The 13,167-nt window shown below is 44.3% G+C and overlaps 1 protein-coding gene across 1 annotated transcript in view; it reads left to right on the forward strand.

The window, feature by feature from the left end:
- The window catches only part of COL20A1 (collagen type XX alpha 1 chain), a 50,722-nt gene extending 43,106 nt beyond the window's left edge, over positions 1-7,616 (forward strand). The window contains exons 34-40 of the mRNA XM_075438567.1: positions 1,406-1,477; positions 2,158-2,193; positions 3,526-3,592; positions 4,166-4,354; positions 5,743-5,820; positions 6,620-6,775; positions 7,253-7,616. Coding sequence (XP_075294682.1) covers positions 1,406-1,477; positions 2,158-2,193; positions 3,526-3,592; positions 4,166-4,354; positions 5,743-5,820; positions 6,620-6,775; positions 7,253-7,266 — 612 coding nt within the window. The 3' untranslated portion in view covers positions 7,267-7,616. The remainder of the gene's footprint in view (positions 1-1,405; positions 1,478-2,157; positions 2,194-3,525; positions 3,593-4,165; positions 4,355-5,742; positions 5,821-6,619; positions 6,776-7,252) is intronic.
- Positions 7,617-13,167: the final 5,551 nt, after the last annotated feature.

Below are 13,167 nucleotides of genomic sequence, written 5' to 3' on the forward strand. Positions count from 1 at the left end.
GAGGTGTCAGGGCAAAACCCTGCTCGGGGTGCCACGGGGAATACCTGGCACATGGTGCAGATGTCCATTTTCCCTGCCTCTGGCAGTGTCAGAAGAAAAACCTTGGCTTCTGCTGGCAAGTTCTGGGGAAGCTTTGACCCCACAAGGAGACGCTTGGTTCACTATTTTTACTTTCCTGGTGCTACTGGTTTTCAACTGTTGGCTGAGTTTGGGGTATATGGCCTTTTTAGACTGAAATCAACAGGAGCTGGAGAATGCAGGCAGGTGTGAAAGGTTCCCCCCCATGCCAGTTCCAGTATCTGCTGCCAGGGCTGCATGTAGATAGGTGTATTTGCATCCTGTCATGCCCAGGATGGAAGAACCTTAAGATCTGTTCATTTACATCCATCTGCTAATTTGAAGGCACCACAGCACTCCCAAGTTCTCTGAAACAGGTACACTTCACTTTGCATGGGAAACAGAACTAAATTTGGTTTTAGATAATGGGTGGAGGACCTGATAGCTTTTGATTCTCACTGCTGAATTATAAGGAGTTTGGCAGTCCTGAATAGCGTAAGATGGAGACAGCTCACTGCTGTCTTTCCATTAGACCCCACAGCAGTTGTGGTGAAGTTAGATATTTACGGGAGCTGAGGTTGACTTCAGCTCGTAACTTTGACTTGCTCATCCTGGGAAGGTGTGGAGCTGACAGGGTTGAACCTCAGCTTGCTAAATACGAGGAAAGCACTGTAGCCTTCCGAGCAGGCTCTTAAAGCAGTTCTGGTGCTCCTTTAAAGACTTCTTTCATTTTCACTGGTCAGAAGAGTTGCTAATCTCTACAGAGCTTAAAAGTAATAGCTGGAAAATTATAGAAGAAAATATTTCTACGGGTTGTTTTTGGCTTATTTTTGTGGCTCCAAAGGGCACCAAAACTTCATAAAGCGGAGATGACCAAAGAAGGCACTTGCCTCTCTCTAAGCTGCTGTTACTGTTATAAAGTATTAGAGGCAAACACAGGTCTTAAAGGAAAAAGAAAACAACAGCACGGTATTAGGAGGCTGAAGAAAAGGGTTATGCTCTAGGCTATGTCTATATCTGAATAGATAATGAAGTATCTGAAGCCTGCTGGGTAAAAAACACATTACAGTTTGTTGGCAAAACTCAGCTTTGCTGGCTTGGTCATAATTGAGACATTAATAGAAAATGATGTAAACATGACTCATACATGATATACTCTTAATATTGGACTTGTGGCTGGACGAGGTACTGACATAAACCTTAAGGCTACAATGCCCTTGCTAGAGTCCTCTAAACTCAAACTGCTGGTGCCCCTGGAGCTGTAGGGAGATGTCGGCCTTGAAAAGAAAAACGAGAAAGTTAGGAAGTAACTGGAATTTTACCTCTGTCTTGTAATTCATCACTGCAGGGTTTCCAAGGAGTGACAGGCTCCCGAGGCAGCAGTGGAGAGAAGGGACCTCCAGGTGATGTTGGGCCAACAGTAAGTTTCCGCTATTGGGACTCCAAGAAGGTCAAGACATGAAAAAACTGAATGGAAAAAAGCTGTTCCCACAGCAGCTCTCCGTCAGACTCTAAAGAACTTATAATTCACAGTCATCCTTCTTAAGGAGACGTCTGGATATGCAAAGCCCATGCTACTTAACTGTTGATAAAGCATTTAACAAATCCCATCTCCCTTTGCTCTCTGTACATTCACAAGCCAGGCAAAATCCGACATCCAAACAAATTTCTGGTGTAAGATTCCAGAATAAGGCAAGAGAGTCAGTCCTGAGCTGGAGTATCCAGCGTTGGGCTTGTAGGGGCAATTGCAGGTCTAAATGTCACAGATACTTCTTCTTCTTAGATGTTAAAAACCACCTGCTACACTGGGAAATCTGTTCTAAGATTGTATCTGAGGAATTTCTGCATCCCTGTTGATGATGCTTTATGCCACTGCCCCAGCTGCTGCTTTATTATTCTTTTTCTTAAAAAAGAACCCAAAATATTCCTATGAGCTTGAAACTCTTCTAGTCACTGGCATGAGGTCAAGCAACGACAAGTGTGAGAAACAAACTTTGTGCTCCTTGTCCCACTAATGTAACCTGCATTCCCATTGATGATTTTTTGTTTTCTTCTGCTCTTCCTTTCTCTAGATTTTTTTTTTCTTTTCTTTCGTTGTAGGGTCTGCCGGGTCCAAAAGGAGAAAGAGGAGAGAAAGTGAGTTTTTGTGGTGCTAGGCAGCAAGGCTGTCACTGCATCCTACACTTGAAGGGTGGAGGTGGTAATGTGCTTGACAAGCTATGCTTACACACGTAAACTTTCCTAGTGTCGAAAAACTCCATGTGCCTGTATCTCATTGCCTTTCCAGTCACCTGCACTGGCTATGCTGGTGGGGTATAAATAATTCTGCGGCAACCGGGAGCTCCCTAGTATCAGTGGTAGTAATGAAGAAGAAACGCCAACTGAAAATACATTCTTTGGTGAGAAGCAAAAAACAAAACGACTTGGCTGGACCGAATTGCTCTTTTTTGATGTGTGACAGAAGAAGGAACTCGTGTAATAATCCTCTATCATGCCCCAGCACAGAGCATTTCAAGTCAGGAGATCTACGTTGCCTTTGAAGCTTGTTTTATTGTGAGAGGAAGTTTTTCTCATCCTGACTGTTGGCTAAAAAGAAACCCTCTGCCTTTCTAGGAGTCTGAGTCTCATTGCCAAGACTGATTCTGTGAATGAGGCCTCAGACAGGAGTGAGCTGCCTTTGACGGATTGCTTTTGTCTCCAGTTAATGCCTCAGTCTTATATTTTTTAACACCATTTTTTAACACCATTCTCCTTCCACTCCCACCAGTTTTTCCTTCTCTACTTTTTTTTTTTTTTTTTTGCAGTGGAACTTTCCTTTTTCCCTCCCTTGGGTGTTGTGCCAAGCTTTTGTTGAAGTCTGGGTAATCTCCACAGTGATCCAGCCAGAGATGTAGATTTTGTAACTGTTTTTTGGAAGTATGCAGTGTGTTTGTTACACATTTTCACAGACAGAGTCAGTGTTTATTTTTAAGCAGCTTTTTGCACTTTTATCTCTTTTCCTTACTTTACTAAAACTTTCTGAAGAACCCCTCAGATATGATTTATTCAGAATATAGTGACAGTAAGAATCAATATTCATAAAAGATTTAGACAAAGATAGGATGTTGTAGTATCTGATAATATGAAATGTTTTACATATCACAGAACATTGAGTTATAGACGTAGCAGCTTTTTTCACAAAATTTGAAAGTGAAATTTGCTCTCCCTAGTTTGGTAGCTTTGGTGATTATTGAGATTCAATCTGGGCTTTCTGATGTGAAGGAGACAAGCAATTATTGATGTTCCCCAATTTCAGTTTTACAGCTTCAGAGCTTTGTGATAAATAAATAAAGCTGCACTTCACAGTAATTAATATCTCAGAAACTCAAGCTGATAAAAAGAAAGGGCAGAAAGCTACCATGTATTACGATATCAATCCTTTCTATTAGATATTAATACTTCCTTTTTTTAAAAAATGTTTCACTTTAGGGGGAACCACAGTCCTTGGCCACAATTTACCAGCTCGTTAGCCAGGCTTGTGAGCGGATGATTCAGAGTGAGTATAACCAGCCCAGCTCCCGAGTGTTTTCACGCCTCTCCAGCAGTGGTGAACAAAACCAGAGGGTAGGCAGCATGAAGCCCCGGTGACCCAGGGAGCTCCTCCATCCTGCACTGTGCTGAGCACCACGCACAGCAAATGTCCCAGTGCAGGCTCTCAGGGCTACTCAGTCTTATTGAGTGGCATTGAACGGTAAAATATTTCTTGGGAAAACCCTCCGGTGCTTTGCAAAGGCTCCTGTGTTTCTCAAATGGAAAAGCTTGAAACTAGTTTGAAAGAAATTATTCTTCTGGTGATTTGTGCTGATGCCTCTTGAGACGAGGCATTTTTGGTTAAGCTCCTGTGCTGTGAGGCATGAAAAGAAGCGGTGGTTTGTGCAAGGTCAGGCAGCAAAGCGATGACTCAGCTGCCCATCTTCCTCTTCAGTTTCTGGCTTTCTCTGTTTGGACTGACAGCTTTTCAGCACTACCCGCTCATTTTAAGTACCTTTTTAGACAACATCCTTTGATTTTTTCTCTTTTCTGAATTTCCCAGGCAAGGAAACATTCATTTTCTGTCTTTCTTTCTTAGCTCATGTGTTGAAATTTGATTCATTCATTCATGAACATGCAAGGAAGCCAGTTCCTGTTTGGGAAGAAAGGTTAAAACCAGGAGAACCAGGACCACCAGGTCCTCCAGGTCCCCCTGGGAGCAACGGAGAAAGAGGAGAAAATGGCATCCCTGGACAACCAGGAAAAGATGGGTATCCTGGAGAAAGAGGTATGGACAGAAGCATTCATAAACGTTTTTTACTATATCTTTGATACTTTAACTAAACATTTTAGTGCCTCAAGGAGTACTGTAAAGATAACCCATGATATTATCTCACTTGATTGCTATTTTCCTTTTGAACTTCTCTCTCTAGGAAGAGTATCCCAAGTTAGATAGCTCAAAGAGTAGGGAGAAGACACAAGCAGCCCACTCTTTTTTCAAGCTCTGCTTTGAGAGGAAGGACAGTTTGTAGATTTTGAAGGACTGAGTGTTTGATTTTAGAGGGCAGGAGGCTTTTCCTACACAAAGGCAAAAGAAATAGCATTTTGGATGAACACGTGGTGGTGGAACGGATCACCTCTGGGCAGAAACGACAAGTCTTGAAAAACACTGAAGGAAGGCATGAGACAACTGAAGTCATACTGAAAGTGAAGTTAGGTTTCTGGAGCAGTAGTTCCAACACAAAAGCCTCACACTTGAACAAAGAAATAGATTAATGTAATCTCAGAAAGTACCATCGGGTGTTGCACATGACTGAATGGTGAGAATATGTTTTGCTTGGATTTGCAGATGACTTTTGTCAGTGGCTCAAGTAATTGTCTGTCAAAATAAAATGAAAAACCTTGGTTTCAGCAGTGTCCTAACACCTCTAAGTAACTAGAGACCTCCTGTTTAACTCCTTGCTCTGGCACTGTTCAGTCTTAGCTGGTGTCTGCAGAGGTTATCAAAATGCCACTTAAGAAAAAAGGGAAGTAACAACCTGAAGATGTTTCCAGCCTGTCAAGCAAGGAGATAGAAGAAGGCAGATCTCACTGAAAAGCAACCTTAAGGACACAACTGACCAAAATAGTTTCATCTTAAAAATATGAAAAATGGTATTTTATCAAAATGTACCTATTTTACTGAAATGTACTGGTTTTGTGAGCAATTTCATGTGAAAACAGCAAGCCTGACTTAACAGCACCTGATGAGACAGCTCAGCTTTGTGATTTGTCTGACCCGTGTGAAGAGCATGGGAGTGGACCTCACACTCAGACCAGTGCACTAACACCAGCACTATGAATTTCTCTGTGAAAAATCTCCAGTTTCATCCATATCAGTCTGCAAATCAGTGCTAGTTGGAGCCCTGTTGGTCATGGGAAAATGGCTACTCTGGAAAACAGAGCAGATAGATAGAAGAATTCTTCTATCACAGAATCTCTGTGATTCTGTGACAGAAGAATAGATATTTCTATTCCCAGATAGAATTAAAAGAGATGGATATTTCTCTATGTTGCCAAGGGCTGTGACTCTCTTTCAGTTCAATATCTAAGAGACTGGTGGGGAGACTGCAGGAGCATTAATTCAGGGTGAAATGCAAAACGCAGTGCAGTGATTTATCCCTTATCTGTGATTAGGTGCCCCAGGGCCCAAAGGAGAAAAGGGGATGTCTGGAGCCAGTGAGGAAGGGATCCAAGGACCCAGAGGGAGAACAGGTAGAGTGAACACAACCTCCTTGTACTGACCCAGTGGGGCCATCCAGAGCTCACCAGCTGCCAGATTCAAAGCATCATTTAGCCTTAGGACCACTGTGGTGGGGCAAACTGACCTTCCCGCTGCAGCACTGTTGGCAGCATCCTGGATGGCTCCTCTCTGCTAAGAGGTAAGAGACTGCTCCCAGCAGCTTCTTCACTCTGGTACCCATCCCCAGGTAATGACATATTTTAAGGGCCTGAGAAACATCCAGGAAATTTTAGATTTGCTGCCTTTTTGCATGCAAGACCAGATGCTCAGGAGATAGAAACTCTGAATATTCAGCTCATGAAACACAAGGGGTTTCGAGCAATCTGCTAGGATTTGGTGTACTCCTCCATCCTGATCCCTGTTACTTGGAACCAGTGGGAGGTTTGCCACTGGCATAACAAACCAAGCACTATCAAGAGAGTGTGATCAAACATCTCCTTCTGTATTTAAACTTTTATATTTGAGATGTAAAGACACAAATGGATTCTGGGGTTAAGGTGATTTTCTGCATTGACATGTAAGGTGGACTTTGGATTCTTGTAACCAGGCTCCATTTTTAGCCAAGCTGGGTACCCTTATGGTCAAGAACAAGCCCTCTAGTTACTGGGGTTCAGAAGAGGCTGTCCAACAGTCAGGTCCTGTTTTTCTGCTGAAATGATGAAAAATACTCAGAAAACTAACCACCACATAGGATGGAGAAAATATAGAAGAGATACTACAGAAGCAGCTAAAGTAGATGTGCTACAGCTTACAGTGCTTCTCCTTCTTCAGGTCCACCAGGAGAAGTTGTGCTGGGGAAACCAGGTCCAAAGGGTTACCCTGGGAATGCTGGTCCTCCAGGTTTTCCCGGTGTCAGAGGGCAGCCTGGGCAGTCTGGATATCCAGGGGGTTGTGATATCTCTGGATGTTATGGGACAAGTAGAAGAGGTAAGTCCTGACTATCTCAGTACAGAAGTTATGATTTTATAGCTGGTCTCTCTCAGTACCTCTCCTGAGCTAGGCAGAGACGTTTGTTCATCCTTCAGACACTGTCAGTCCTGCAAAAGCCTCCTGTGCAATTCATACCGATAAAAGCCAGTTCAGTTGACTGCTCCTCAGTCCTGCTTCCTAGATTAACACATAACTGCAGCAGTAGTCGAGCAGGTGGAGTGATTATGGGGGTATTCCTGTTCTTACTGTCCCCAGAAATGTTTCCACGGTGGATAGAGAGGAACAATACCTCAGTTCCTACACATGCACATTTCATGGAGACTCAATTGTAAAAATTCCTGGGCAACGAAGAATATCCCTGGCACCAAACAAAAGATTTACAAGGGAAAAGAATTAATTCTATGCCATTCCTTCTCAGTACTTGACACTGATCTACTCAGTTGCTCATTGGTCTCATCTCCTTTCCACACACAGATTTCATCCCCTGACGGCTGGTGCGGAGGCAGCTGAAGACATTGCTTTGCCCTGGAAATCTCTGGGTGAAAGCTCCACGCACTCCAAGAAAAGCAGCAACCTGAACACCGAATGTGTTATTTGCGCTTTTGTTAATGTCCCATCATTTCTCTATGGACAAGTCAACCGAACACGACAGCCACCAAACCAGCCTGCATTCGAATGAGTCATCTGTCTCTGCTTTTCGGCACTGGACAACTGCGGTGTTCAAACTCACATTGCACATCCCACGGCAAGACAAAGACACAGTCAGAGGTGCAGGCTGACAGACTTGTAACAAAAAAAGAAATAATGTATTGAAACAATCAGAAATAACAGATAATTTTTGCCCATTTGTCTGCTTGTGGTTTCTTTTTGTCAGTTGTTGTTCTCAGTCCCCAGCACAAAGGAAAACAGCACCTCATGCCCAAAAATGCAAATCCACCGGAGCAAAACTGCGTTTTCTGTTGGCTGACAAGGTAACAAAGTCTAGCACCATTTTGACTGCTTCTGCTTTTGGCAAAACGCTGATGGCTTCCTGGCAGGGGCGTTATGTACACAAGCACCGCAGACAGCGTGACAACCTCCCCGTGATGTGACAAACCCCACCGTTTAGCCTCCTGCTCTGGGGCTTGGTAGATGTCAAGCAAAGACCTTGATCAGGCAGAGCACAGCCGTGTGCTGAGAGGAGATGGAGATTAACCTGCCGGCCTTTTCCATCTCTGCCTCCTGCAGCCTGAGTAGCTACTTTACATTTTATCAGGCAGCATACTGAATAGCTCTGAGTCTGACTTTTATTTCTATGGCATGGGCGTAATTGTTATGTTCCGCCCCTTCCCTTGAGTGAACCATAGTCTAACATGTATCCAGAGCAAACCGTACAGATAACGATAAAAATGTACCTCCTTCGTTGCAATCGCTGCTTGAGGCTGTGCTTAGTTACACTACTTGTAAACTGCCCCTGCTTCAGAAATGATTGTTTCTGAACTGGGATTTAAACCTGGAGCAACAAAATATTTCGTTCTTCGCAAAAGCAGAATGAAGCAGAAAGTATCAGCACAGATTTTTCAAAGATGCTAAGTGGCAAAAACTGGAGCATGACGCGTATTCCCGTGCACTTGGCTTGGATGTGAAATTTCAGCAGCTGCATGCAGACTGGTAGCTGGGTATTCACATGGCTATAGCCAACCTTTGAAAACTTAACAGCAAATACATCCACATTTAGAAAGTAGACTGTCACATAAATATCATAGAGAAAGAGATCTACTTTAAGAAAATTGGTTGTTTAGACAAGGAATCCAAATATTATTTCTTCTTGTCATTATGGAAAAATCCTATAGAATCAAGAAATTTTGCCAAATGAATATTTGAACATATCAGACTTGTATGGGATTCATCCTGCAAGAAAAGTCACATAAAAATATGATTACTGCATCCTGTAAGTATTTAAAGTAGTTCTTGGCTTAATGTATGTTCATTCTGTAGAAACTCCCAAGAATCAATGTTTTCAGTATGACATACACTCCCTTTGGAAAATGTAGGAAAATGAATAGAGACACCACTCCAACAGAAGTAACATTTCTGTTCACGTTAGAGCTTTCCAGAATTGCCATGACATATAAAATAGGAATCTTTCCAGCTTAGATGAAGTGTTGCCGCAGACAAAGCTCCAGCCAGAAGAAAAAGGAGAGGTCAGAGGAGCTGCAGCCCACGGCACGTTGGGAACACGGTGTCTGGCAGAGCTGCCTTCACTGGGACATGCACCCTGCATACTACATGTAGATGTTTCTGTTTACACAGGTCAAAGACCTTTTGGTCTGTGTTTTCCCTATTCTCTGAAAAAAAGAAGGCATTCTGTGAAAATAATACCAAGCTTCCATTAAGTTGCATTCAGAATGTTTCTGCGTTTAGCACTGCATCTAAAACCCGATACCCGGCAGATGCAAAGCTGTGGGCAGGAAAGGTAAGGAGGTAAAAGGGGTACCCTGCACAGCAGAAACTAAAATTGTTCCTGTGAAAAGCTCACAAACTGGTGAAGGCAAGCAGTTCAGTGTGGAACATCTTAATTTCGCAGGTAATTCTGCTTCTTTTCTGATTTAAATCAGTGCAGCCACATTCCCAGTTCTGAACTTGCTGTTCTGCCCGTTCGAATCTGGTAGCTGCAGGTGATTTGAGACAGAGCTCCTTTACTTTTCTTTGTCGACTGCTTTTGAAGGTTACGAACATCACCTCGCTGCCTGCCTTGGGATTTAATCTGTTTGGTAGAATTTTAAGTAACATTTGCTTTTGTCTGATTTTTTCACAAACAACATGAAGGGTCAGACTTTAACAAAAATGGGTCCCAGAAGAGCTATTGACCACAATAGCACAAACAACTTGTCCATTTATGTTTCTAAACTTTGTTCCATGAGTAGTTTTGTTTACTTGAAATCATGGCTATTTAGTCCACCTAGTATCACAGAGCGTGTGTCAAGTGCTTTGTAACCCAGTTCCTTGAGGCCAAGGAGCCTTTCTGCTGAGGGGTCTTGGGCATTGAGAGTGTCCCAATCCAGCAACGAACGTTGCATGCTGTTAAACACCAAAAAGAGAAGATTTCAGTGGTTGGAGAAACACAGCAGCCCTAAAGGTGGAGGTGCAGGGAGGCTCGGGAGACCCTGCCCAGCCCCAGTCGCAGTTCCCTCCTCTGCCAGGGAGTACAGAAACCAGTCACTTGTGAGTATTAATATCCCACGCTCTTTGCTGAACACAACCTGTTGTTTTCCCTCTTGAGCTGTTCTTTAGTATGCCTTGTACTTTTCTGGTCCAATTTATCACTTCTAATGCAAACTGTAGTTAAGAACAGCGTCACTCATTAGCAACGCGGTTTGAGAAATCCTCTTGCACATCTTTCCTTTGCGAGGACTGTGTTCTCAAAGATTTAGTTACTACAAAAAAAAGAGTTTGGATATTAGTTTTTCTGGATAAATGTGATTTAACCTTAGTGCATAAATTTAACATGTCCTTGTGAAATCCCACACGTTCCTACCTTTTCTTCACCTTTGCAGACCGATGCCTGTTTGCCTCCCCTGCTGTTCAGTCCTTACTAAAATCCTCTGTCCCACTTTCCTCATGCTTATTACTGCCCTTACGCAACCTGTGTCATAGAGACTTTCTTTTCCACAGACTGTAGTTTGACATCATATCTTCAGTTTCTTTAAAACGTCTGTCCCGAAGATCTTAAATTGTGATAAATTTGGATTTTTATCCCTGCTACAGAGTTTGACCCACCTGGTACAACTGGATTCTGCCAGAGGCTGAGGACCTTTCAGAGACAGAGGTATTTTTGGCTACAAGCATCTTTTTAAGGTATTAAATCAGTCTCAGGAGTAAGATACAATAAGCACAGGGGACTAACCAGCAACACTGCTAACAAGCAGCTCTGAAAAGGCTTTCTCCAGGGCTCAACAGCTTGGCTTGACCAGATTTAAAAGGCTGGAAACAAAGACGACAACTGGGTGGGGATGAAAGGTCTCATAAATGGACATCCCCACAGTGGTGGAGAGCCCACAGGGGCTATCAAGGCAGGAGGGGCCGTTACAGAGGGAGTTTCCTTCGTGTTGTATGTGAATTTTCCATCTCACACACGCAGCTTTCTGCCCGTCTGTCTCTACACAAGTGGGTTTCCTTGAGTCCAGTTTCTTGGTAAACTTCTGGAGAGAAACTTATCCAAAAGGGAGGTGATACAAGCTATGGAGTTACCTCACTGGAGAATGAGATGGTATGGTGGAAAACAGTCCTGAAAATGCTGGGGAAATGGGGATTCCATGGATCATCTTACCAGCCATCTGCAGATAAAATACCTGGTGTGTCCTGTGGCTGGGAAGATGGCCCAGACAAAGCAAGCATTAGGGAACCAGAAGAAAGAAGATGTAGGGAAAAAAACAGCAAAATCGTGATAACAGATCATTACAGTCAGGTTTCTGTGCCTTTGGTCTTCTTCCATTCAAGGCCAATGGAGCTGTGCTGGTGGGAAAACATGAAACACTACGGTGAGGATACAAGTAAGGTAGAAAAGGTCAGCATCTGTGCCTGCTTTCTGTGATGCCTTTGGGGTCTCTGAGCTTACTTTTGCCTCTCAGATCCTGATAACCAGACACTTTGCTCTGGGTCTCTTCCAAGGCAGTTTTAGAGCTCCTGCTGTATCCCAGTCCCGCTTCCTCACTCTTCTTCTGATGTCAGCTTGTTCAGTCAAGTCCTGGGAATCAGTTCTGAGCTGGGAACGTTGCAATGTTAACAGCCTGGCTGCATACCTATTCCTGGAGTCTTTCATACGCTAAAAAAAAAAAATCTCTTTGTATTTCATGGGTTTGGAATAGCAGAATTATTCATTATCCTACACTTATAGTCTGGTTCACGTCCCAGTTTTATTCCAGTTTCTGATCACTGAATCCTATGGAGGGAGAGCATCCTCCTCAACAACCTCCAAGATGGAATAACCTCTCTAAGAAAGAGCGGTAGGTGTCGATTCCTATTTTCTCCTCTTAGATTTTACAAGGAAGCACATCAGATGCAGAAGGCAAGACTTTATCTGAACTTTAAACTGGGGAACTATTAAAGCCACACGAGAAGAAACGGAGTTGCCACTGTATGGAAAATGTTATTATGTTAGCGAAACAGAGGATGCCAGTGACCTGCATTACCCGAGCTTCTCCCCAAATGCTGGTAACATCTTTGTAGCTGGTTTCAGCTGTCACTTCTCATCTTGCCCTGCCAAACCCCGTGATCCCGCAGCGGCGCTGACTCTTCAGGGGCACAACCGCATCCTTAGCACTCCTCATCACACCTGACATTTCTGATGTGCTAATGGAGGGATGCGTGTGGCTCTTTCCTCCTCCTGCTGCGTGGCAGGGCAGTTCTGCAGGGGCCACACTGCACTTTCATGTCCGCTGCTGTCCCCATGCAATGCTCCCCTTGAGACACGGCGGTTCACGCTGTGTGCACTGGCAATGACTTTTTGCAGAAAGGGCGAAGATTTGAGGTGGGCCCTCTGCCTATGCCCGCCCCTACTGAATTTCTCAGTATGTGACCTTAAATATTTGGCTCTTAAATCTGTACTTCAACCTTTATCAGTTCTCCTGCTGTCCCCATACCATTCACTTCTGCTAGGCAGGGGCCCAGCTGCAGCTCTTCCTGTGCAGCCACCCTCACCTCTGCGGGTCCCCAGCCCTGGTCTGCTTTGGCCATCGCTCCACTGCTGCCTGATCCCACACTCACTGGGAGATGTGGGAAGAGGCTCGACCTGCTGCTGATTCTCCAGCCTAGCTTGGAACGCACATGTGGTTTTATTGCTGAAAATGTGCAGGCACAGTCAATCCTCCCACCTGCATTGTTGCTAATGGTGCTCCTGGGCTTGGGAGAAGGAGGAGGAGGAGAGGGCTGCAGTGGCAGCTCTGAACAGCCATCGTGGGCACGGCTGCGGTCCGGTGATACGACGCCCCTGACCCAGCAATGCCCAGGGCTGGAAATAATCCCACGTTCATGATTATTTCACTGGTGCATTTGAAATGCGAAAAGGGGCTGGAGAGGGTTCAGGCCACCTCGGTGAGCCCAGCCTGTTGGCAACACAAACCACAGCCCGTCCCCCTCGGTGGCGTGCAGCCCTCCCATGCAGACTGCAGCTGCAGCGGTGCATTTATGCACTAGACCTTGAAGATGTTTGACTGTTTGTTTTCCTTTCATTGCCACCAGCAAACTCACTGACTGTGAAAAGGGATAAATTAGCATCTCCAAAGACTGAGTCTCTCTTTATTCTGAAAACAAGCAAAGAGGCAGCAGCAGCTCTGGCTCCCTCATCCTCCCTCCCCGCTCCGTGCCAGCGCAGCTCCTCGTGGAACTGGCCCAAGCCACAGCTACTCTAT

This window comes from Opisthocomus hoazin, chromosome 18, assembly GCF_030867145.1.
Source record: "Opisthocomus hoazin isolate bOpiHoa1 chromosome 18, bOpiHoa1.hap1, whole genome shotgun sequence".
NCBI lineage: Eukaryota > Metazoa > Chordata > Aves > Opisthocomiformes > Opisthocomidae > Opisthocomus > Opisthocomus hoazin.